Source organism: Pterocles gutturalis, unplaced genomic scaffold (assembly GCF_000699245.1).
Source record: "Pterocles gutturalis isolate BGI_N339 unplaced genomic scaffold, ASM69924v1 scaffold16311, whole genome shotgun sequence".
Classification (NCBI taxonomy): Eukaryota; Metazoa; Chordata; class Aves; order Pterocliformes; family Pteroclidae; genus Pterocles; species Pterocles gutturalis.
The window spans coordinates 36,708-59,496 of NW_010098157.1; the positions used below are offsets into that span (position 1 = coordinate 36,708).

General features: G+C 42.4%; 1 protein-coding gene across 1 annotated transcript; it reads left to right on the forward strand.

Annotated features, from left to right (window-relative positions):
- Positions 1 to 665: 665 nt before the first annotated feature.
- CCBE1 (collagen and calcium binding EGF domains 1) lies at positions 666 to 22,712 on the forward strand (the record flags this gene model as incomplete). The annotated part of the gene is made up of 10 exons (XM_010087985.1): positions 666 to 718; positions 5,810 to 5,944; positions 6,688 to 6,825; positions 7,668 to 7,678; positions 12,818 to 12,910; positions 18,554 to 18,674; positions 20,555 to 20,694; positions 20,788 to 20,823; positions 21,374 to 21,409; positions 22,479 to 22,712. Coding segments are annotated over 10 exons (997 nt in total), but the record flags the coding sequence as incomplete, so codon positions are not given.
- Between the last annotated feature and the right edge of the window lie 77 nt (positions 22,713 to 22,789).

Sequence of the window (22,789 nt, forward strand, 5' to 3'; positions counted from 1 at the left end):
TCAGCATACAAGAAACATTAATTTCTCAGCACTCAGACTTTGTTCGTATGATGGGCACAAAAAAAGTGTCTGATCCTGTTGACTCTTCACTGCAGTTTTGTTCCCCTGCCTGTATAAGACACTCTGCCTTGCTCCAGTTGAAATACCCAATATACTTCACCTATCACCTTCCAGGTTTATGAAAAGATGAGAAATGAGTGATAACATTTATCTTGTGTGTACTCCTTGCTGAGACTTACCCCCTTCTGCAAGTTTACATTGTAATGACAGATGTTTGAAAACACCCTTCACTGTATCATGAGAATTATGACCTGAGTTGTGTATATGGACAGCACCAAGGTGGGCTGCATCCTTTCAACCTAAGGAAGCAGGGTTTTCAGAAATTACTTGGGATGTTGAGTGGGTCAGCATTGGGGTACTCAGCCCAAGGCTCCTGAAGCAGCTGGCCATGCTGTCATTTAAAATGCCCCATGGACTGCATGATGGATTTCCATGTTGCATTCTTTAAATGCTGAGATACTTCCAACTGCAAAGCTCAGGATCTGCATCTTGTCTGGTTCATCACATCCATGATCTACCTGTGACTTTTTTTAAAGGCAGCACCAACCTTTAGAGAATATATTTATTTATTTATTTACTTATTTATTTATTTTATTGTTTTTCAGGAAAAAATGCTGTAAGGGTTATAAGTTTGTTCTTGGACAGTGCATCCCTGAAGGTATGTGATTTCACTGTTCTTACCCTTCATGTCCCTGTGCATTTTTCTTTCCCTCTTTGCCCTGTTCTCTGCACTGCCGGTTTGTGAGAGTATACTAATATAACCACAGACTCAAGACATATCTCATGTGTTGGTGGTGGAACTGTTTCCAATAAATTATTGGGAAAATAAAAAGATGAGCATCTTCCAAAAGTTTCACTTAGCATGCCAAGCCTTGATCCTCCCCTAAGTACATGTGGCTGCACAGATCTTGTACCATGACCTCCTGCAAACAGAGGGGTGCATTCTGCTCTTGGCTAGGTACGCACGAGCCCTCCGTGCATCCAGGAGCACATCTTTCCTGGCTAATGGCTTTTGTCTTGGATCTGGCACAGACAATTTGGTTTGTAAGTGCATGGGGAGCAGGTGACTTGGTGAGTTAGTCCTGCCTTCAGTTACCTATTTCCTGAAGATGTCAGCAAGGGGAGAGCATCTTTAAATGGCATGTCTCTTCCACCATCTCTCCAGGTTGTGGGAATGGCTTCTTTATCACCAGGGGCAGACAGAGATGGAGAATTACTGGGGGTAGTTCATGCAGTAGTGAAGAGGGAAGGATCCCCTCCTGGCAGAGAAGAGCTGTCTGTATGCTTTGCAAAGGCAATACCAGGGTCCTCATGCTTAGAGGTTGCTGGAATGAGATCTCATTTAGGAGAAGACTGAGCTCTGCCTGCCTTAACCTGGGGAAGGCCTCTCTTGGGTCTACCCAGGTGATGGCTTGATGTGAGCAGTAGCAATGTGACTTTTTCAATCACACCCACTGCTGTGCCTGATTCAGATGAAATTGTCTCTGAAGTTATAGGAGAAGAGGACCTGTAAGGCAGAAGCAAATGGCCAAAGGCAACAAGCCAATAAACCTTGTTTGCTCCAAAAAGCAGGTTAAAAATTTGGTTTATGGTAACACATCCTTCTATTTGATGACATATGGAAAGCCTCGAGTTGACCTGAGAGTTTTCACAGTTTGGGATGGTAATGTTTTGAAAAGAAATAAGAGAAATGAACATGCTTGAGAGAGTCAGCTGGTTTTTAAGTTACAGCCTCCAGCCAAGAGGGATTATAACCCAAACTCTGATCCTACTGCTTTTTTTTTTTTTTTTTTAACTTATATCTTTTTTGCTGTTGGCTGGAAACACTAGAACACCGGTTGCCAAAAACAAAACAAAACAAAACAAAAAACCCACCAAAACAAAACCAACAAACAAACCCCACATCTTCTCAAAACGGGAATTATGCATTTACCTCTCCTTGCAAAGAAAAAGCTTATGTTGCCAGCCCGAGTCCAGAAGAACTGGGTAGGGTTTGGATGAAATCGATGCTCAAGGAGTTCCTCACCTTGTGGTTTTGCAGTGAGTTGTCTTGGTGTGTGTGGCACAAGATGGCAGCTGCAGTGCAAGAGGGATGCTTGGAGGAGGTGGTTGCGCTGTGTTGTACAAGGCTGTTATGTGCATAGGAGGCAGAAGCCCTGAATCCTTTTGGGGTTGAAAGAAGTCAGGACTCAACAGTCTTGTCTCCAGCTTTCCTATGGATTGTGCACAATTCTATATGCTGGTTATTCAGCAAATATAATGGATACAGCAGGAGAAGTAATAGGAGCAAAAATAAAATGGGAGCATGGCAATCAATTATTTTAGACTTCTAATTTTGATCTCTTGAAGTTTTAGGTGATTATGAAAGCAGGTCTTATTATGTACCCACTGATTTTGCTTAATCCTGTCTGTTAACTGCATCTCAGTAACCTGAGAGTTCCTGACACTAATTGCTTTTCTCTACTAGCTGTGGCTTCTCTCCCATTGTATCTCCACTCCCCTTTTTCCAGCTCGATCTATATTTTGCCTTGAACTTCAGAGGCCACAGCAATTGCTATAACATCTGAGATGATCATGGGCCAACAGCAGAGGGACAAGAAACATGATTCAGTGAAGCACTCATTTCACTTACTCTGTTTCAAGACATCACTTGGCTCTTCACGCATTGTTTTGGCATAATCTTGACAGAGTAGCTGTATGAAATGCTGATCTCGACACAGGCACATAAATACGTTACAGATGTGAGTTTATTAGAGCACATCTGCACCTTTTAATCCTGTACTGGCAAGTCAAAGCCGTGAGAAGTAGTTCCCGCCCGGTCTTCTTTGCGATTTAGCAGTGGCTGCAAGGAGGAGGGTTGGGATAGACCCTCTTTTGTCCACCCTCTTATGGCTGCCTCAGGAAGACACCAATCTCCTTCTCAGACAGCTGTTATTTAAACAGATGCTTTCCCAAAGGGTTGTGTCTTTGTCCATGTCCATCCTTAGTTTCTGTCCTGTTATTTCACGTTTGCCCTTGAAAAGAAATGGAAATCAGTGCAGTCCAGTATGGGTCCGTGCCCCCGGGTTCTGCATTTCATTTGCTTTGGACTCACCTTCTCGTTCTGGGTTTCAGCTGCAGAAGCAGGGAGCAATGATCCTCAGGAAACATTGAGAGAAGTTTGCTTTGTATGTCTGATTCCTCCTGTAGCATCTCTTCTTGCTCCACCTGACCAGCGAAGCAGCTCAAAAAAAGAGCTCCTCACCCTTTTCTCCAGAATGATCTCCTTCTTCGCTTTGGATACTCACAGTTCCAACCAGGTCCTGACTTGTGGCATCACCAAGAGTAAAGCAGGGACAGCTGTAGTTTGAAACATCTTCTTTTGGAGAGCACCCTCCCTATCACTGGCTTATTACTTGAGTTTCTTGGCTGAGAATTAATTCATAGCAAAGTATTCTATGACAGGCAAACACTAGTCATATCTGCTCTTTCCTCACAAATGCTATTTTAGAAATTTCCTTGGTATAGCTTTCCATGCTGTATTGTCATTCCTGACTTAATTGAAATATACATAGAGATATTTGTTATTCTGCTTTGTTTTTACATATTTTCCTAAAGTCTGGAACAGCCTGATCCTCACTATGTGGCTTTGATTCATCCTCAAACCACCTTTCTTAAGCTGGGCTGGCAGACAAGGGGCTTGAACACAGGAGAGCATGTGAGTCTCAGTTCTGCAGAGCATGCAAAGGTGGTGCTGCAGCTTTTGCCCTATTTCATCCCTGTTGTGAAGATTGTTCTTGATGGAGTCGTGCTATGTGGGACCAAAGCCCTGGGGATGCACATCTCCGTAACATGGAACCTGCCCACAGCTGCTGTATGACTTGGGTTGAGTGTGTGGGAACCACCAGATTTCCACCTCCTGGACCCTTTCCTAGCTTTGTATGAAAGTAAATGAAGCAATGGTCTTGATGGAGCTCTGTTAAGATGAATGCTAAAAACGTGTTTAAAGAGTAGCTACATGAAATATGGCAAAAGAGAGAAGATTAAAAAGGACTAGGGTTGTTTAGTCTAGAGAAAAGGAGGCTGAGGGGAGACATGATAACAGTTTTTAGGTATGTGAAAACTTGCTGAAAGTAAACTGTTCTTCATGGTGGACAATAATAATGAGCTTAAATGGCTATAAGGGGAGTTTGGATTAGATATGAGTAAAAAGCTTTCTATCTGCCAGGATATTTAATCTTGGGAATAGACTGCATGATGGTGGGGCATCTCCATCCCTCAAGGATTTCTAAGTACAGGTTAGATTAATGTCTATTGGGAAAGGTTTACACATAGTTAATCCTGCTTGTGGTGGAACATGATGATTTTATTAGGGTACATCTATTCACAGAAGCGCAGGGAGGACATAGCTCGTTTTGCCTCTGCTCTGAACAGGCTGAACATGGCACAGGCCAAATCCAGCATCTGCGTGGGTGGCATGTTTGGCATGCTCAGAAGGAGCAGGCATGTGCAGCTCAGTGCTGGGCATACAAGCCTGTTCTCTGTCTCATCTTAGTTCAGTGGAAAATGAAAATTGCAACTGTGCCCAGGAAAAACATCACTAACGCTTCATATCTGGGACTATTTAGCAGTGCCAAATGTAATGGGAGTTTACAGTGCCAGCATCACCTAAAAAGCCCAAACCAGCCCCAAGGCTGACCGTGCTTGAAGGCAAGGGCCATGTTTTTCTTCCCTGTTTGTGCAAGGCTCTGCACTGTTCAATGCTCATTCCTGGCGGGAGTCCTCACACTGCCATTTACTGCCACAGCGCTGCAGGCAGGCTTCAAGAGTTAAAATCAACACAGTTGTGAAGGGAGAAGGAAGGAAAGGATGCCTGCTATTCAAAAGGTGACAAGCACAAGGGAGGAAATGCTCAGCACCATTACAGTAGAATATTTCAGTCTAAGCAGCTCTGATGTGATATACAGCAGCTTAGTAAGTCTTGTTTGGCACTTTTCTGTACCCTGGCACACCATCACTTTTACTGCCAAGGCTACACATGGCTCTATATACTCCATACAGCAAATGTGGTTTCACTTGCTTTGCCATCTGTTAGTTCTTTTTAATCGTTTGGAAAAATCATCATACCCAAAGATGTCTGCTAGTCAGTAGTGTGAGTCAGTAATGAGCTTGGGTTTTAATTATTTTATACTGTATATATGGAAACAGTGCATTTCTGGGAACTCAGTTTGGATGTATTTGGTCTGGAAAAAAAAATGCTGTGGCTCCCCAGTACCCAGTCACTGGAGGGTCTCAGTGACAACCACGTAGATGCTGTGTGCAGGACGACATTCCTCTGAAGTGATCACAGAAACCACCACTTGCTTTGGCATAAAATCCAGCCTTCAGCAGAGGATGCCTCAGCTGGTTTTGAGACTAGATGCTGCTTCAGCTCCTTTCTTCTCCTGGCAGATGTTCCCCAGGGCGCTGCAAAGCCCTTGCACCCATGGCCAGGAGCTGCCCATCTCTCCCCAGCCCTGTCACCAGCCTGACACCAGGGGCCAAATCCAGCCCCTGGCAGGGCAGGGATGCAGCTACTGTAAAGCTGTGATTAGTAATTACAATTTTACTATGTTAATATCTTATGAATGTTGTATTTCTAGGTTCCTTCAGTCCTTAAAAACAGTGTAACTTGACTTTATTAATTATCAGAGTGGTGAAATATTTGCTGTCAAAGTATCATCCAGCTACTCCCATTGGTGTTTTCCTAAACATATTTTTCTCTCCCTAGACTATGATGTCTGTGCCGAAGCTCCTTGCGAACAACAGTGCACAGATAACTTTGGGAGAGTCTTATGCACGTGCTACCCTGGGTACCGCTATGATCGGGAGAGGCACAGGAACAGAGAGAAGCCTTACTGCCTTGGTGGGTAGACACGTGTGTTGATCTTATCATGGGTTAATGATGCATCCTGCTCCCTCAGGTCTTTTAGGAGTCACTTTAGATCTGAAAGCTTTCCTAGTCTTGTTACTCTTACAGAAGAAATGTGTTTTTTAACTATGTTAAGGATTGGTTCCAGAACTAAGAGATCTAAACGCTCCTGAAATTACTAGGAGGTAATACCTAAAACAAGACACATGCACCCAAACTCTTTGAAGTGTTGAGCTGATGTAATTTTCCCCTTATTAATTCCTTTTGCAGGTTTTGAGCCATATTTGGGGTTTTGGCCTGAGGTGTGGGACATGATTCTAACCATAACCCTCAAAGCACTATAACCGTGCCTAATTATGAAAATAAATCCTTGGGGTTTGATTCAGGTGGCCAGTATCTAATTCAGGAATAAGATCATTTACATGTGGTCCTTGTGTGGCTAGTCCTGCTCTGCCCGGTGTGGTTTGCTGTGACAGGGAGCCATGGTTTGCAGGTTCAAGCTTTGCCTGTCGGCTTTTCAATGCAAAGAAATGGTCAATGTTCACCGATAAAGTGCTAGGTGTGTTAATAACAATAGTGCAGTTTGCACAGAGCTCCAGCCCAGAGCACCAGCAGAGCTACAATTACTCATTTATTTAACCACAAAATCTTCTGATACCTTTAAAGGAAGTCTTTTATTGTGTTTGAGGTCTGAAACCTCTGACTGTAGGACATTTTGAACTCTTGCTCCTCTCCAGATATCGATGAGTGTGCCACCAGCAATGGGACGCTGTGCTCTCAGATCTGCGTCAACACCATGGGCAGCTATAGGTGTGAGTGTCACGAAGGCTACACCCGGGAGGAGGATGGCAAGACATGCACCAAAGGAGATAAAGGTATATGCTAGTGGGGGCTTAAAGCCCTGGGCTGAAGGGTCATCTAAAAGGTTGATCTGTCATAAAGAGGAACTGCTCCCGACACTACACTTGGAGCTGGGGGTCTGAAGTTGGGATGTAGCTGATGCGCTTGGAGAGCACAGATTATTCCTGGGCACCTGAGCACCTGTGAAGCAGTCCTGCTGCACACCCTCCTCCCCCCTGGTTTATGACATGCACACACAGAGCAGTAAATCAGTAGTCACATCTGTAAAGAAAGAAAACAAGTCCATTGAAGGATGTAGAAAGCATCTTCCCCCGAAGAGGCAGAGTGGCTGAACAGTGAAACTCGCTGTTGTAGCTTCAGTTAGACTGTTTCTGCTAGATCCATCTGCTAAAAGACGTATTTTGCTCCCATATCAGCCTGGATTATACCTTGTTTGTGGTCCAGGCTCAGGAGACATAGGAAAAAAAATCTGCCAGATGCTGACCCTTATAAGCCTTCATTAATTTCATCTGTTAATTAAATTAATTTCAGCAACTTTAATTTGTATTTACATGCCTACATCTGAGATTAGCAAAGGGCCCTGGCCTGGGTGGTTAGTGCCTCTGGGCACTCAGAGGCTCAGAAAAGGTGTGCCTGGGAATTCCACACACTTTTCAAGCATTGCTTAAATCAATTGCTAAATTACGTTGAGTAACACTGAATTCTGCTGACATGCAGTTAGTTTGTGTGTCTCGTGACTGAGGTCAGATATTTTCTGTTTTTTAATGCAAATAACGTGATGGGAAAGGGGTAAAAGTGAGGGCTGCTTCTTGCTTTTCACTGTTGGTTTCAAAGTATATATGTGTGCTTTGTATAGATGATTTTAAAGTTTCTGACCTCATCCCCGTTATTAAATTACAGCATTTAGAGTACTGCAGATGAAATACTGATTTGACAATTTAAAAAGAATGGATAAAGAGAACAACCTGTGCTCTGGAAAAAAAAAAAAAACAAACAACCCTGTTTTGATGAATGGTGACTTACCATAGGTTCATCAGTTAATGCCTGAACACATGTATCATTGGATGCTCCAAATCCGGCTGGATGGCCAGACAATTTATAATTTTGATTCTCCTCTGAAAATGTGTAACTGGAGCCACTCCATTAACTTAGTTGTTCCATGTAGTTTTCAAATTTTTTTTTTTTTCCTTATAAGTGTGTGGGGGCCATAAAGGAAAGAGACATAACCTGTATAATCCCCTTGCAAATAGTTTTGTTAATTAACTTTTCCTCTGGCTAGTTCAAATTTCCTGACAGAGTAATGTCCAAAGCATTCAGGATAAACAACCATTCAAAATATTCAAGGCTGTGGAAATAATTCTGATATATGAAAAGCATGAATTTTATACTGAAGCTACATGGCACATAAAAAACGTCAGTTCCAGTAGTAAATCTGGAATGAAATACCATCTCTCAAGACATTTCCCAAATCAGCTGTGCGAAGCAGAGAAGGACACTTTCTGCTATGTTACCCTATTGTATTTCAGGTTAATGTTACTAATTGACAGACCCCTGGTGCAAAGGAAAGAGGAGTTGGCCATTGCTGTTTCACACAGCTTGTGTCCATAGCTTATACCAAATAAAATCAAGGTTTTCGGCAGCCTTGAGGAACCAGCTGTAGCAACACACCACCCCGTGGTCAGCCCCAGCCCTGCACCACCCCAAAGAGCATCACATCTGCACTGGAATGGCTACCTAATAAACAGATTATTTGCTTTTCATGGTATCGGGAGCTACATTTTAAAACTTTATTTTTAAATTTAGTGTGAGAGACATGAAAACACATGTATCCCTCTCCAGCTCTAACCATGTTGCATGTTTCCCAGGAGATACTATTCATGTTTTCATTGTGGCATGCCTGAAGGCTGCAATCCAGACACTTTTTGGTTCTATAAGTGGGCTTGACTGAGAGCTTTGGATTTGTGAGTGGGCACAAGAATAGGGAGCATTTTTCCTGCATCCACAGTCATGTTGCATTTGACAGAGACAATACAGCTACCCTTGCTGAAGTAGGCACACGAAACCATCTTAGCAGGCTGAGCCCAGATAATACAACACAGATGATCAACTCAACAGTCTCCATGCGAAGCCTGCCCGCAGCAGAGCTCCCTGCAGAGCTCTCCCCCACCAGCATCTCCTTCTCTTCCAGCATCAGCAAGTCAGAGTCTTCAAGCACATGCAAAGAAAACACATCACTCCCTCAGGCAGATCTCTTATCGATAGGTGCCATGGGGCTTACCGGTAGCTTGCTGAGATGAAAGGACCTCTGTCAGGACAGCAACGTTACGCATGACATAGACTTCCTGCTTTGGAAAGCCTTCATAAAATGGGTCTGGTTTAAGTCTTCTCTGAAATAACTTTAGCTTCCTGGTGTAGGTCTGTGCAATGGAAACAGGCTATGTAAGGGCCTTGCTCAGTGCTGGCCCAACTGACCCTGGTAGGTGACCTTCATATCTGCACCACACGTGTGTGGCCCCGTCTAATTGCTTCCTGCCACCTCTGGCCTGTCCTAGGCAGCTTCTGGCTTTATCCATGCTTTATTCTGGCTTTATTCATAATTTGGTGCTGATACAGGATCAGATGGGGGTAGAGCAAATGTTTGATGGATGACTCCTTCCCTGGGCAAATCATCACCTCTGTCTGGTATGAGTTAGGGGGATTCCACCTCTCTCCTGGGACACAGCTCATCCGCACTTATGTGATGCTGTTGGCCTTCTTCCTCCGACAAGTCAATCCAACTGGATTTGCAGAAATCTCACTGGTATGATATTTCCCAACATTAGCTGACCCCCAAAAAACCCCCCCCACCCCCGCCGTCCGGCATTCATCTCCATGGATTGTTACAGCCCTGTTTTATCTGTTCTTGTCAGCCCCCTATACCACATCCTTCTGGAAGATAAATGGGATTTTATAATGAAACATGAGGCCAAATTCACTGCTTCTTAATCTGCACGTAATTCCACTGATTCTAGTGGGATTGCATTTGATTTCGAATAGCGGAGGCTCTGGCAGTTTCTCCCTATGACTGTATGTTGCTTTCAGCAACATTTCTTAACACAATGTGTGCACGTTATGAAGGAACTCATTTGGTAAGATAACTATTAAAAGAAATTTTGGTTAAGACTAATACCAAACCCAAATTTTATTGGAGTTTGAAAAAAAAAAAGGCATTTTTTTCTAATGGCTTTATATATGTGCATCCTACACAGGTCCAAAAGTGGACATGTCAAAACACTGATTTTTATAAAGGAGGATGAAAAATTGGAGAGGAGGCAAAACTCCATGAGGGAACCACAATAGTGACTTGTGGTCAAGAGCAAACATACCTTATAGAAATATCAAGATATGTCTTGATTACAGCATATCAATTCCTTTTTAAGGGAGAAACCCCTGTGTGCTGCAGATTCTTTGATCTATCAGAAAAAGACTTATGGGCAAAGAGGGTTTGGAAGAGGTCAAAGGCAAAAGGATTACCGTTAGAAATACTGCAGTGGGGAAACTAGCGGATGCTGCGTAATCGGGCATCTTCACACAAAGGCTGGAGTCTCTCTGGGAGGTGTTGTGGCCAAATAGTCTTGGAGCCAGCATAGCTGCAATTTGGTGAAATTCTATTATATGGTATGTAGAGTTAATCAGAAAACCCCAAGTAGTACCTTGTGGCCTTAAATCTTTGAGCCATCTGAACACTGTACAGAAAGAAAACCAAGCTGTGTGCTGGTAATTACCAGAAAGGGCTTGGAAGAGCAGCGTGCTTACTGCCATAACAATGCTAAATAAAATAAAGATTAATATAATGGGTTATTGTAATGCCAGAGAACTGCATCTGTGGGAACTCAACTGCTGATGAGTGGGGAAAACCCCAAGCCTTTGCCTCCTAATCTTCCAATCAGTTCAGCACTAATACCAGTGTCTTACTGCTGCTGGTCATTCTAGCACCTTGCCCTTGCAGCCCTCCCCTACCTGATTAGGAGATAAGAGAAATAAACCTTACACAGACTCATAGAGTCATAAAATGAAGGAAGACAAGGATCATGTGGTCCAACCTTCTGTGGCAAAAGACTCTAGACAACATGGCCCAGCACCCTGTCAAGCTGAATCTTAAAAGTGTCCAATGTTGAGCAATCCATCACCACCCTGGGGAGACTATTCCAATGGCTTATTGTCATTATTGTGAAAAATTTTCCTCTTGTGCCTAGCTGGAATGTCCCCAGAGTGATTTGTAGCCATTCCCCTTGTCTTTTCCATGTGTCTCCTTTTAAAAAGGGAGTCTCCATCTTCTTTGTAGCCAGCCTTTAAATACTGGAACGTGGTGATAAGGTCTCCCTTAAGCCTTCTGTTCTCAAGGCTGAATGAACCCAATTCTCTCAGCCATTCCTCATAGAGCAGGCTTCCCAGTCCTTTGATCATCTTTGTGGCCCTCCTCCGGACACTCTCCAGCCTGTCCACATCTTTTTTCTATACTGGGGACCAAAAATAAACACAGTACTCCAGGTGTGGCCGGCCTGACCAGCAGTGAGTAGAGTGGGCTAACGACTTCTTCATCTCTGCTGGTGATGCCCTTGTTGATGCAACCAAGCATCCTGTTGGCTTTCATTGCTGCAGCAGCATACTGTTCACTCATATTGAGCTTGTTGCCCACCAGGACCCCCAGGTTCCTTTCCACAGATCTGCTTCCCACCTGGCTAGATCTCAGCCTGTGCTGCACTCCTGGATTGTCTTCTAAAAGCAAGCAGACGTGGCACTATATCCAATGGACTAAATCCAAACATATCCATTTTTTCCTAAATTTGTGCAATGGTGGTCCATAGATGACCATCTGATGGGTGCAATGTTCCTTACTGGACCCTGCAAACATTTGAAGTACCACATAATATCTTTAGTATTAGAAAGTTCCATTTTTATTTAAAATTATGAAGATATTTTCAAAATCAGTACACATTTCTGAAAAGATGAAGAACCTGTAAGTGTGTGCCCAAGTGAGAAGTATAATACAATACCTAAGCACATTGTAGTTGATCTTCTTTGAAGATTTTGGCTTTAACCAGGAGTACCTGCAGAGTTCTTCCATTATGGGGCATGCTTTGAATGGTCAGTGTTCAAACGTGTCCAATAACCCTTCCAGGTAACATTGTACAAGGCCACATATCAAGTGTGGGGCCTCAATACACCTGATGCTTCTCAACAACTATATGTGAAAGAAAAAAAAGCTCACCTAGAGTTTGCCAGTATGTGTCACCCTGTGTTTTGGAAACCACATTTCTCATTAAGCAGACATTTGTTAAAACAGTGCTTGTTTGTTTGTGATGCAGAAGTGCTTCACTGCTTATGAGAACAGGAGAAGGGCAAAAAATAACATTTGCAGTATCTCGTACAGTTTGAGTCATTTAATGGATTCCTAAAAAGATCCCATTCATGCATAGTATCAACAGGTGTGACCCTTTCTCTTGTGTGTATTTAAATCCCTGTCATTAATCTCAGTCCCCATCTCTGTTCAGGCTGATTCCAGCACATGGAGGAGTAACCCATGATGATAAAAAAGAGCAGTTTGTGCAGAGTGAATGAAATGACCATACTGTGAGAGATTTTACTGTAATGTATAACATATGAAAATTTGCCCTATGGGGGACTGTGAATCAGTTCAGATCTATAGGGTTAGTCTACCCTACATACAAAGATAAAAGAAGAGGTGTAAACTTTTTCAGGTATTAAAAAAAGAAATTCTTTGTGGTCTATTAACTGGAAACAGCTGCTTTAAAATTGAGCTCAGAGCTGTCCCTGCAAAGGTTTTCAGCTTTCCATAGCAATTCACAGTCAAAGCATGAATAATGGCAAGATTCTCTCTTCTCTTCACAATTTGGAGAAATATAACAACCTTCAAGTTGCTTTTGCAATCACTTTATTAATTACTTTGCTTTGGATCTTTATATTTGTATTGTAAACTGCTTTTTTTCAGCTGCACTTCCTGAGAAATCTGAAAATGTAGCGAAATCAGGGACATGCTGTGCCTCTTGTAAGGAATTTCATCAAATAAAGCAAACGGTTTTACAACTGAAGCAAAAGGTATGAACATTGATCAGTCATGTGTTTACCAGACCTGCATGTTCTATGACAACTGAGGTTAAATTTAAGTGTCTGGAGCTGTAACTGCCATGTGGGTCTTGTGCCCATAAAGATGATGGCAACATATTTTAAAATCAGCTAGGAACAGCATCTCTTCTTCTTATGTATTGCTTGTAAGCAGATTGCTACCCTCGCTGGTGGAGCTGTGTTACCAAGCTTGTGGTAACATAGTCTGGCAAATGCCCATCCCAGTCTGAGCCCAGGTTTCTTGGCAATTTGCACTGGCTGCATCTTTTCTTTAATTTTGAATGCACAGGACTTTGGACTTGATCCACCTTTAGTGTATGCAAGCGCAAGGCATTTTGCAGATGCAGGAACATGGGAGAACATGATTTTGCATTAATAGAGTGCCAATACATGATTCTTACCAAATAGGAGGTGTGTGGCTAGACAAAAAAATCACTAGCAGATATATTACCTTTGATTTTTTTAAAGAGAAAATGTCTCAGCCCAAAGCTTTTTTGTTTTCACCTGTGTCCTTGTAAGGAGAGAATAATGTACTTAAAAACTTCCCCTGGCCTTTAATTGCTTCTATATGTGGCCCCCTTTTGTACTTGGGTAGGATTGAAATAACCCAGAGACCCAGCCCAGGATTTGGACAGCCAAGTGCAGGGGTGCAGGTGTAATGCCTTTTCTGATGACATTTCCTTCGAACATTCAAGTTTTCTCAAATGGAAATGTTCTGCAAGCATCTTCTCAGCAATGCATGTTGACATGCTGTAATTATTTCACCCAGGCCGCTCATCTACTTTCATTTTGTCAAAACACAATTTGGTATAGTCACTTGTTACATCGCATGTTATTCACTCAATGTAATTTATATTACTTCACTAAAATTAAATACACCGAGGTTTGACATACGCTTTATCACTAAAATCTCAAAATATGTTTTCCTTCTGAATCAGCATGAAGACAAATGCAGAAGTGACAGAATTTCAGGTGTGATGGAAATTCTGTTTTTCAAACAAATGGTAGCAAACAGGTTAAAAATGGATCCATGCTTTTGAGTGGCTGTTTGTCCAGATGCAGTCCATGATGCTGAGTAGGCTTGCACTGACCCCCAGGGAGAGATCTGGGTCATGCTGTTGGCCAAGTTGTTGGCTGCAAGAATTGGTGGAAACCAATGGCCTGAATTAATGGAAAGTTTTCGGTTTCTAACTTCCACTGTTAGGTGCCTGTGTTCAAAACTCAACCCTGGACAACTAGCACCATTGATACCTGTTGCTGTGGGCACTTGTTGTTCAGAAGCCAAACTAAGCAGATCATTCTGACCTCATAGCCAAGTTCCGTCATGGTCCATAGCCTAAATTTTCCCCCAAGCATCTTCCTAGTGGGACTTCTTGATCTATTCAGCATCCTCAGAGGGATTCCACTAGGTTGTGACTCACACAGAGCTGGAAGAGATGGTCTCCAATACCTTCTGCATTTTTTACTCCACAGAGAGGAGACCCTTTGTCCACGCTGAGAGGAGATCTGGCCTCATGCTGCTTCTCTGCCCAGGGAGACATGAACCTTCATGTTTCACCAGCTGCTCCCTGTGGCCAAGTTCTTTGGGGGAGGACACTTCTCAATATCTTGTTGAAGCTGTTCTTTTTTGCACAGAAAAATTAACTTCTGTCTGCCAGACAGTTTATGGGAATGAGTCTTCGGTCTTGCAGTTAAGGCTTTCAGATTTTATGAACTTTATGCAAAATTATGTTTATCAGAAGAGCCTGTGAAGGATTCAGTCCAGCAAGCCCTACAACTGTAACCTGGGGTATGCTTCTGGAAGTGGGAGGTGTGATTTCGTGTCTCCTTAGGAAAGGACAGGGGTGAACTCACGTCCTGCTGCCTCTGGAGATGGTACCAATATATTTTTGGAGGATTGCAACATCCATTCCAGATCCAGGACAGGGTAGTGCTAGGATCAGGAACAGAAAGTCACTTTGCATTGTCATCCAGTGAGATGCACTGTCCTGATACAACAGGGGGCTGTGGGCAGTCCTTGGTTGATCTCAGACCTTGCCAGAAGGAATAAGTGTGGAGAGCTGAAAAAATGGATGAAAGATATCTGACATGCTGACACACAGAGATAACAATTAAAAAAAAAAAAAAAAACAAACCCACAAAACAAAAACAAAAAAAAAAAACCAAACCAAGTAAGCTAGATCCTATTGCACAGATGTGTTTAAACATCTTAATTAGAAAGCTATGTTCCACATCACTCCTGTCAAGCACTGTCAAAGTCATCTAAAGCCCAGGTCTCCTAGAAACTACCCAAAACCCCAGATGCAGCATGCAACATATCGAAGTCTTGTTTCTACTACTGTCTTTAAAATTTTCCCTCAGTAATATTTGCATGCACATGGAAAAAAAAAATTTTTCCAAAGGCCATTAAGATTTGGAGCTGTGGATGGAGAAAGCCAAGGTCACTCTGGACCAGGATCCTGGTTCAGCTAAAAGGTGAAATAGAAATTAGGCCAGTGAATTTAGCCAATCATTAGAGAATGTGAGTCAACATCAAAAACACATGGTTTGGCCCTAGTGTATGTAACAACCATTTTCTGGCCAGAAGATATCAAAGAGCAGTGAGTTAAACCAGAGCCTGGGTATTTTGGCACTCCTAGTGTATGCCTCAAGTCCAGCTGACTCAGTGGGGAAGCATGTGTAGATGCTTTCACAGCAGCTATGTGATTTTTTTTTTTTTTAGTTGTTACAACAGCCTTGCTGGCAGGAACAGGTCAATATTTAAGTAACAGAAAAGAATACACTTCCAAAACCTCTTTATGATGAGTCTTTGCTACTAAATGCACCTTTTTACTCCAGCCTGGCCATTTGCAATATAACCCAAAGACTATTCATGGCAGGGACTATATACTAAGTGACGTCTGCTTATCAGCTGGGATACCAGTAGATCCCCAAAATAGGATCTGGTCAGAAATTTAAGTACAAGCTCTAAAGATGACATCAATTAATCTGTCACTCACCTGTGGCCACACTGATGACACTGAAAAATTCTCACAAAAACTGCCTGAAAAATATAATGCTCTCAAATAGTCACAGGATTTAACTCTGTGTCTCAGTTTTAGCATGGCAGCGTTGGCACTGCAGGGCCCTTGGTTGATTTGTGTCACATAGTGGAAGTTTTGCAGCATGGTGGTCCTTGCAACCTTCCCTTTGTATCCAGCCAGGACCCTGTTCTGGTCCTGGATGCACTGCCAGGAAAAAAAAACTTTGCAGTGTGCTGACCAGAGCCAGCCAGTGGACCTCCTCATGCTGGTCCCCGGACAGTGTGGCTATGAGAGTCCACAGCTAATGAATTTTCCTTTTCAGCCCCAGGTGTAAGGTGCTGTGACCCATGGAGTAGCCCTTTATCTTCAGCAGTCCCATGCTTTGGTCTGCGCTGCAATGCCTGGAGTGTTGGCTAAGAAAGCTGCTGGGTCATTGGTAAAGAAAGCAGATGTTTTTCTCTGGAAAACCAAAGATGACAGGCCAGCCCAGAGCAGCGGGTGTGCTGGATCCCCATTTTCTATGTGAGCAGATTTATAGGAATAAGCATATAAGAAACACCCTGTGGGGCTTCTGTGAAATGCTGACCTCATCCAGCCATTGATTTCTATGGGAGTGGAGTGACTCTACCAAATTCTTGTAAGACTTGTCATGTCCCTTAATTTGCCTTTAGTGCAGTCATCTTGTCTTTGGAATAGCAATGCTCTCCATAACCCAAGTCACAAATGGCTGATAAATCCTTGTATTCCTGTTATCACATTTTGAATTCCAGTCTGAAAAACCAAACTGGTGTCTTGGAAATGCCACCAGGAACTGTCTGAGCATCTCTATAACTTTTTTTTCTTCCTCACTTTTGCTTCCTTCAGAACTGTTCTGTGCATCCAACCCCAAACTGCAAGCAGCACTGTCTGCCCTTAAAGTGCACTTCTTAACTAATAACTTGTTTGCCAGCAGAAATTTGACCAGTTATAATACTTACTGTAAGTGAGTAACATCTTTTTTCTTCTGTGCATTGCAAACATTAGGTTTGCACTAAGGGCAGGAGGGTGTATATCAAATAATTACAGAAACAAGTTGGGAGTCTTGAGAACAGTCCAGTGCAGGGAATTCCAAATAGCTGATTAAAAGCATTGTCAGACAGCAGAAGTCATCATGTATTTTATTCAATGCGGCTCTCCCACAGAAGTGTTGCAGAATCCAGCACCAAATTATCCAGTGAGACAAATTCATTCAGGGAGCAACAAAGATGACCCAGGGATAGATCTGTCCTAGTATTGCTGAAACAGCTCTTCAGTTCTGTTTGGCAGACCAAAATTCCCAACTCTACATGCAACCACCCACCGCTAATAAACTTCTTTCCTCACTGCAGACCAGTTTGCCATCTTCCCTCAGCTGTCTCTTGAAAGACTAAAAGTTTGCAGAATATTTCTAAATATGCTTAATTATTAAGTAGATTCAATCTGTGAAAATTAATGTTTACTAGATAATTAAACGTTTGATGTAATGGATAATGACATTTTAAACCACAGTGTGGAATTATTCTTACATTCCCACTTACCTCAGCTTTGTGTCTCTATGCAGAGCAGATCCAAATCTGTTGGGTTAAATACTATGGTTAAAAGGCCAGATCCACAAAGGATTTGGGGCTCTCATTGAAACCCATGAAAAGTTAGGGGCTTGGGCAGCAACTGAGAACTTAAATATCTGAGCAAATATTGTCCTGAGAAAGGATAGTAAATTAATAGTGGAAAATTCAAATAAGGAAAAAGAGGTTTCGTATGAAGATCCAAACAGTTATGAGATGTAAGTTTTTGACAACTGCTTGCTGTGAATCTCCTGAATTTCTCCTACCTTCCATTTGGATTGACATGCAGTATTTCCATGGTGACTTGAAAGGTGAACAGCCTTACAGTAAACATCAGCATTCCTATGAGTGTGCTGGTTCCAGGGAAGGGAGAGTACCAGAATTAACAAATGCCTTAAAATCAAATAGTGTCATGTTTTTCATGTGGCATCTTTCAAGCCTGGATGACCTGGGTAGACGATACCTGAAGTGTGGATCATCTCTAGGATCCCCTATCCAGAGCTCATGCAACACACACTCAAGACACCCATGTATGGAAGACAGAGGAGGGTACCATTTCTGCAAAACCTCACTTGTCTCCATGGGTCACCCAAAACATCCTGTGGAAAGGCACTGTAGACTGCTACTCTCCATGACAATGTTTTCTCATCAGATTCCTGCAAAGTGGTTGGTCAGAAAGATGTACAGGTGAGAGTAAGTGTCCCCCAGCCATCCTTCCAGCTAGTTCTGACTACCTGTAAGGAGGTCCCATCGCAGGGTCAGGGAGCCAGTTTTCCTTGGGACCACAAAATATGGCAGGAGCTTCAAGAAATCTTGATGTCCACACTTGAAAAGAATCAAGTTGGCCAGCTTAGGAGTAACTGCTATCATAGGCTTCAACAGTCATATTTTTTTCTGATGATTTCAATGAAGTATTTAAATGCACAGTTTGTCCACATGAAAGCTTAACCAAGAATGTAATTTATTTAGATGAACAATGAAAAGCTTACCGTGATTTCTGGTTTTGGCAGGTTGCTTTGCTACCAAATAATGCTGCTGACCTTAGCAAGCAAATCACTGGTGAAAAAGTGCTTGCATCTAATGCGTATATCCCTGGCCCCCCAGGCCAGCCTGGCCAACAAGGCCCTCCAGGTAAGATAAAGACAAGAGGGATGTGAATGTGCAGCAGTGCCATGAATAAAAATTATAAGCTTCAATCTTTCAGTGTGATAGAATTTCCTGTGTCTCACTTTTTTATTTTAATGTTATATTTGCATTTGTGCTAAATTTAAACAGAAAACCTTTATGGTCATTATGGTCAGCCTCTGCCAACTGTCTAACGTCATCCATTAGTTTCCGTGTGTTTCTTGGCGTGCAAGCTGTGTTTGTCCTGTATTTCTCCCTCTCCCTGGGATATCTCACCTGCTTCAGTTGTCCTTTCCTGTGTTTTAACTCTGTCTTAAAAACATTTGCCATTTCATTTCAGGAGTACCTATTGCTTTAGCTCACTGTCATTACTAGAGCAGAAAATGTACTTTCAGTTTACAGGGGTTTGTGACAACTGTTCTATTTTGCAAGGACTCATTTTGTTGGGTTTACGTATGTTCCAGATTCAAAGGAATCTGAAAAGAAAAGTAAAACTCCACTCACACCTTCTTTGCTAAGGTATAGGTTGAAACAGTTAGAAAAGCAGAGAGTTCCTAAAGCTCCAACTTAAACCAGACATCTTGTAACCTGCAGCACACTCTGTTGAATGCAGATCTAATTTTGGTTAATGATAAATACAAGAAATTTTAGCATTGCGCTGGGTTTCAGGAATGTTCTTACAGATGACTAGCAGGTACTCCTTATGAGGTTTGATTTACTGCCTGAACTGCCCCCTATTTATGATCACTTCTGCAGTCTTGCTTTGGTTTTTGAGTCTATCTCATTTTCTTGGAGGATGAGTATCTTCAGTCTTCAGTATATCATAAGTGCAAGGACAATGCAGTTAGAGATTATGCATCGGTCTCTGAAACGTACAGTGCGCGTCGCCTTGCAATCTCTCTAACGTAGGCCTGACTCTGCATGTCTCCCATCTGGCTTCCCCATGACAGAGCTGTCCAAGGTACTGTAGAATTGTCTATTCTGCTTGAAAACTATCCCTGTTCACGTCCTCCACCTTGCCATTAGAAACAGTGTGGCAGGGTCTTCAGGAGGAGTCTGAGAGGTTCTCACTAAACTTGATTTTACTAATTTTGAAAACCCTAACTGTACATATTCTGTCCCGCTGAACCCTTTTTACTCTCCGCCTTTCATTTTCTATGTCTTCCGCATGCCTTCAGTATAAAGAAAAGTTCTTTCCCCTCTAATTATAAAGCTATTCAGCTACTGACACTTCAATGGTCCTTATTTTGTGCAAATGTCATTTCAGGTGTCTGATTTTCTGTTTTGCATTTCATAGTTTTTCTCTTGAGCTAAATATATGCTTTGTTGCCTGTGTGCTTCCTAAAAACCAAGATTCTATGATTCTATGATTCTCTGCTGAACAAGCAGAAACCGAAAATTATATAAAGCAAAATGGAAGAACAGAGCCTTTTTTGCCCCTAAGACATTGGCTACCATACTGGGCAAAAGAGAGTGCAACCCATGACTGACCAGGGCTTGCTTCTGTGCCATTTATGTAGATGCCTTCAACCCAACATTCTCATGAGTTTTCTGAGGCTTTCTTTTTATGAAATGTTCCTCAAATGTGACTTGTTCTTCTTTCTGTGAAAATGAGGCATTTCTGCTTTTCTTTTCATTCCCAGTCTGTGTCCCTAACCACCCAGCAGTGGCAGTTTTGGCTTCTTTGTATACACATGGTTTAATTGTTTTGTGAACATCTCTTGTAGCTACTGTGACGATTAATATTGTCCCAGATGACTGCTGTATTGGCTGTGTCATTGTGGATTTGGGTGTGTTAGGGCAAAAATGGGTCAGTCCCCAATGCTTGCACTGATGAAGTGTCTTGAAGGCTTTCCATGCTAGGTAACCTTTGCTGTCGATTGCAGGGGCTCCAGGACCAAAGGGGAGTCAAGGAGTTCCTGGGTCACCTGGACCTCCCGGACAGCCAGGCCCTCGTGGATCAATGGGACCTATGGGCCCATCTCCAGACATATCACATATTAAGCAGGGCAGACGGGGCCCTGTGGTCAGTATTCTCATCTCCCGTCATGCATTGCATAGCTGGCCTTAGCTCCACAACTTCTCAATGTCCTTGTGAACACTTTCTTTTCTCTTGCAGGGCCCGCCAGGAGCCCCAGGGAGAGATGGTAGCAAGGTGAGGAGAGGTACTGTTTTCCATAATGTGTGCACATGCACATGTGAAGTGCAGCCTTGCTAGAGAGACCCTCTATACACTTATAGTCACACCCTCTTACCATCTCATTTCTTTTGCTAACCTTAAAATGTCCCATCCCTTCATGTCTTCCTTCTGCTATTTTGTGCCTGCCATTCCTTAAATCTTGCAAATAGCTCTGCTAGGCTATCTATCAAGCAGCCTTCTTTCATTTCTCTGCAGCTCTTTTGGCTTCTCCATGAAGAGCTGTTAATGCTTTAGCCCGTTTCATTAGACTGCTCTTTTGTGAATTTATTCTTGTAACTGGTTGGCTTGTTAGTGTCTAGGAGAAATATCAGAAGTGCCCTGCTCTGCTCCCACTAGAATCATCAGCAATTTCCTTGCGTTCCTCTTTCACTTTCACTTTCTTTTTCCAAGCAAGCATTAAGATGATGGCTCTTGATCTGGAGATAGTGAGTCTGTAGAGGCAAACTGTGATTTTTTTTTGTTTCCTTTAGTGACAGCAAACTAACTAAGGTCGTATTGATTACAGGGGGAGCGAGGTGCACCAGGACCAAAGGGCATACCTGTAAGTATTGCTCACAGGAGGACTTTCCACAACAGAGTGATGTTGACTACTAACAACAGGTCAGCCAAAAGGAAAAAAAAAAAACAAGAAAACAACCCTCTCCTGTGTCAAGAGCACAGTGAAAGATTATTTACATGTACAGAAAATGTTATTGGAAAGAAAGTAATTACCTGGCTTTGTCCAAGTGTTTTTGCCTACACACCTCGTCACCTCTTCACTTGCTGGGTGTGACACTGAAAGCCGTTAAGTGCACCTCTGCCCTACGACAGCAGTGGGACGTCCTCAGAAGACAGAGGCATGAGATCCCACACAGAGTGCTAGTTAGTACAGTTCAGCCACTGCTCCAAATGGGAGTTTGATCCCTGGAACCTTTTAAAATCCTGCCCTCATCTCTCTCTAGGATTTGGGAAGCTACAGACTTTGGGCAAGTCATCAGGAGAAGGATGAGTATTTACAATCTGGTTTTAGGTGAAATTGTTTATAAATTTATTTCTTATGGTGTTTTCTCATTGGTGGAATGGATTTTTAAGAGTGTGTCCTCAGTATTAAGTGTGAAGTCAGCTAAAAAGAAATTATGATTTTCTAAAATGAGATAAAACCAGACGGATACTCTCTGCATTGTGTTTACCAATATATTTAGTAAGTGACAGATAACAGCAAGGTTACCATACTGAAAAGATACCTTCCAAATACCAGCATTCTTGAATTTTTTTTAATAAATAATAATTATTTGTTGATTAGTCATTCCAATAATGTAATTTCTATCATTTTAATAAGAAAGAACACAGGGAAAAAATATTTATTTCCTCTATTCCCATGAGGTGTCAAAATACTCTTAGGAAGCAGATACAGCAAAGGAATTGTTAAGTAACATAAGGGCTGAGCATCTTGTAAATGTAGGCTCTGTCTGCAAAATCATTTGTCTTCTTTGGAAATTCTTTCCTGAGCAAGTTGATTCAAAAACATACTGTTAACTTCTGGCAATTGATATGAAGCAGTTACATCAACCTGTTTGAAAACTATGAGAGTGAAGTGGATTATTATTAATGACCATGCCTTGTGACTGCAGGGCCCACCAGGTTCATTTGACTTCCTATTGCTGATGATGGCTGACATCAGAAACGATATTGCTGAGCTGCAAGAGAGAGTGTTTGGACACAGAACTCATTCATCAACAGAGGAGTTTCCGTTACCTCAGGAATTTACAAACTATCATGACACAATAGATTTTGGATCTGGCGAAGACTACAAACCACGGGCAGCACCCAGAGACTCCAGGACACAGAAGGCAGCCCATCCTTAGCTACAACTACAGAAAAATAGAGCCCCTTTAGCGTTCCTCAATATAAAAATGCACTGACGATGTAAAAAAAAAAAAAA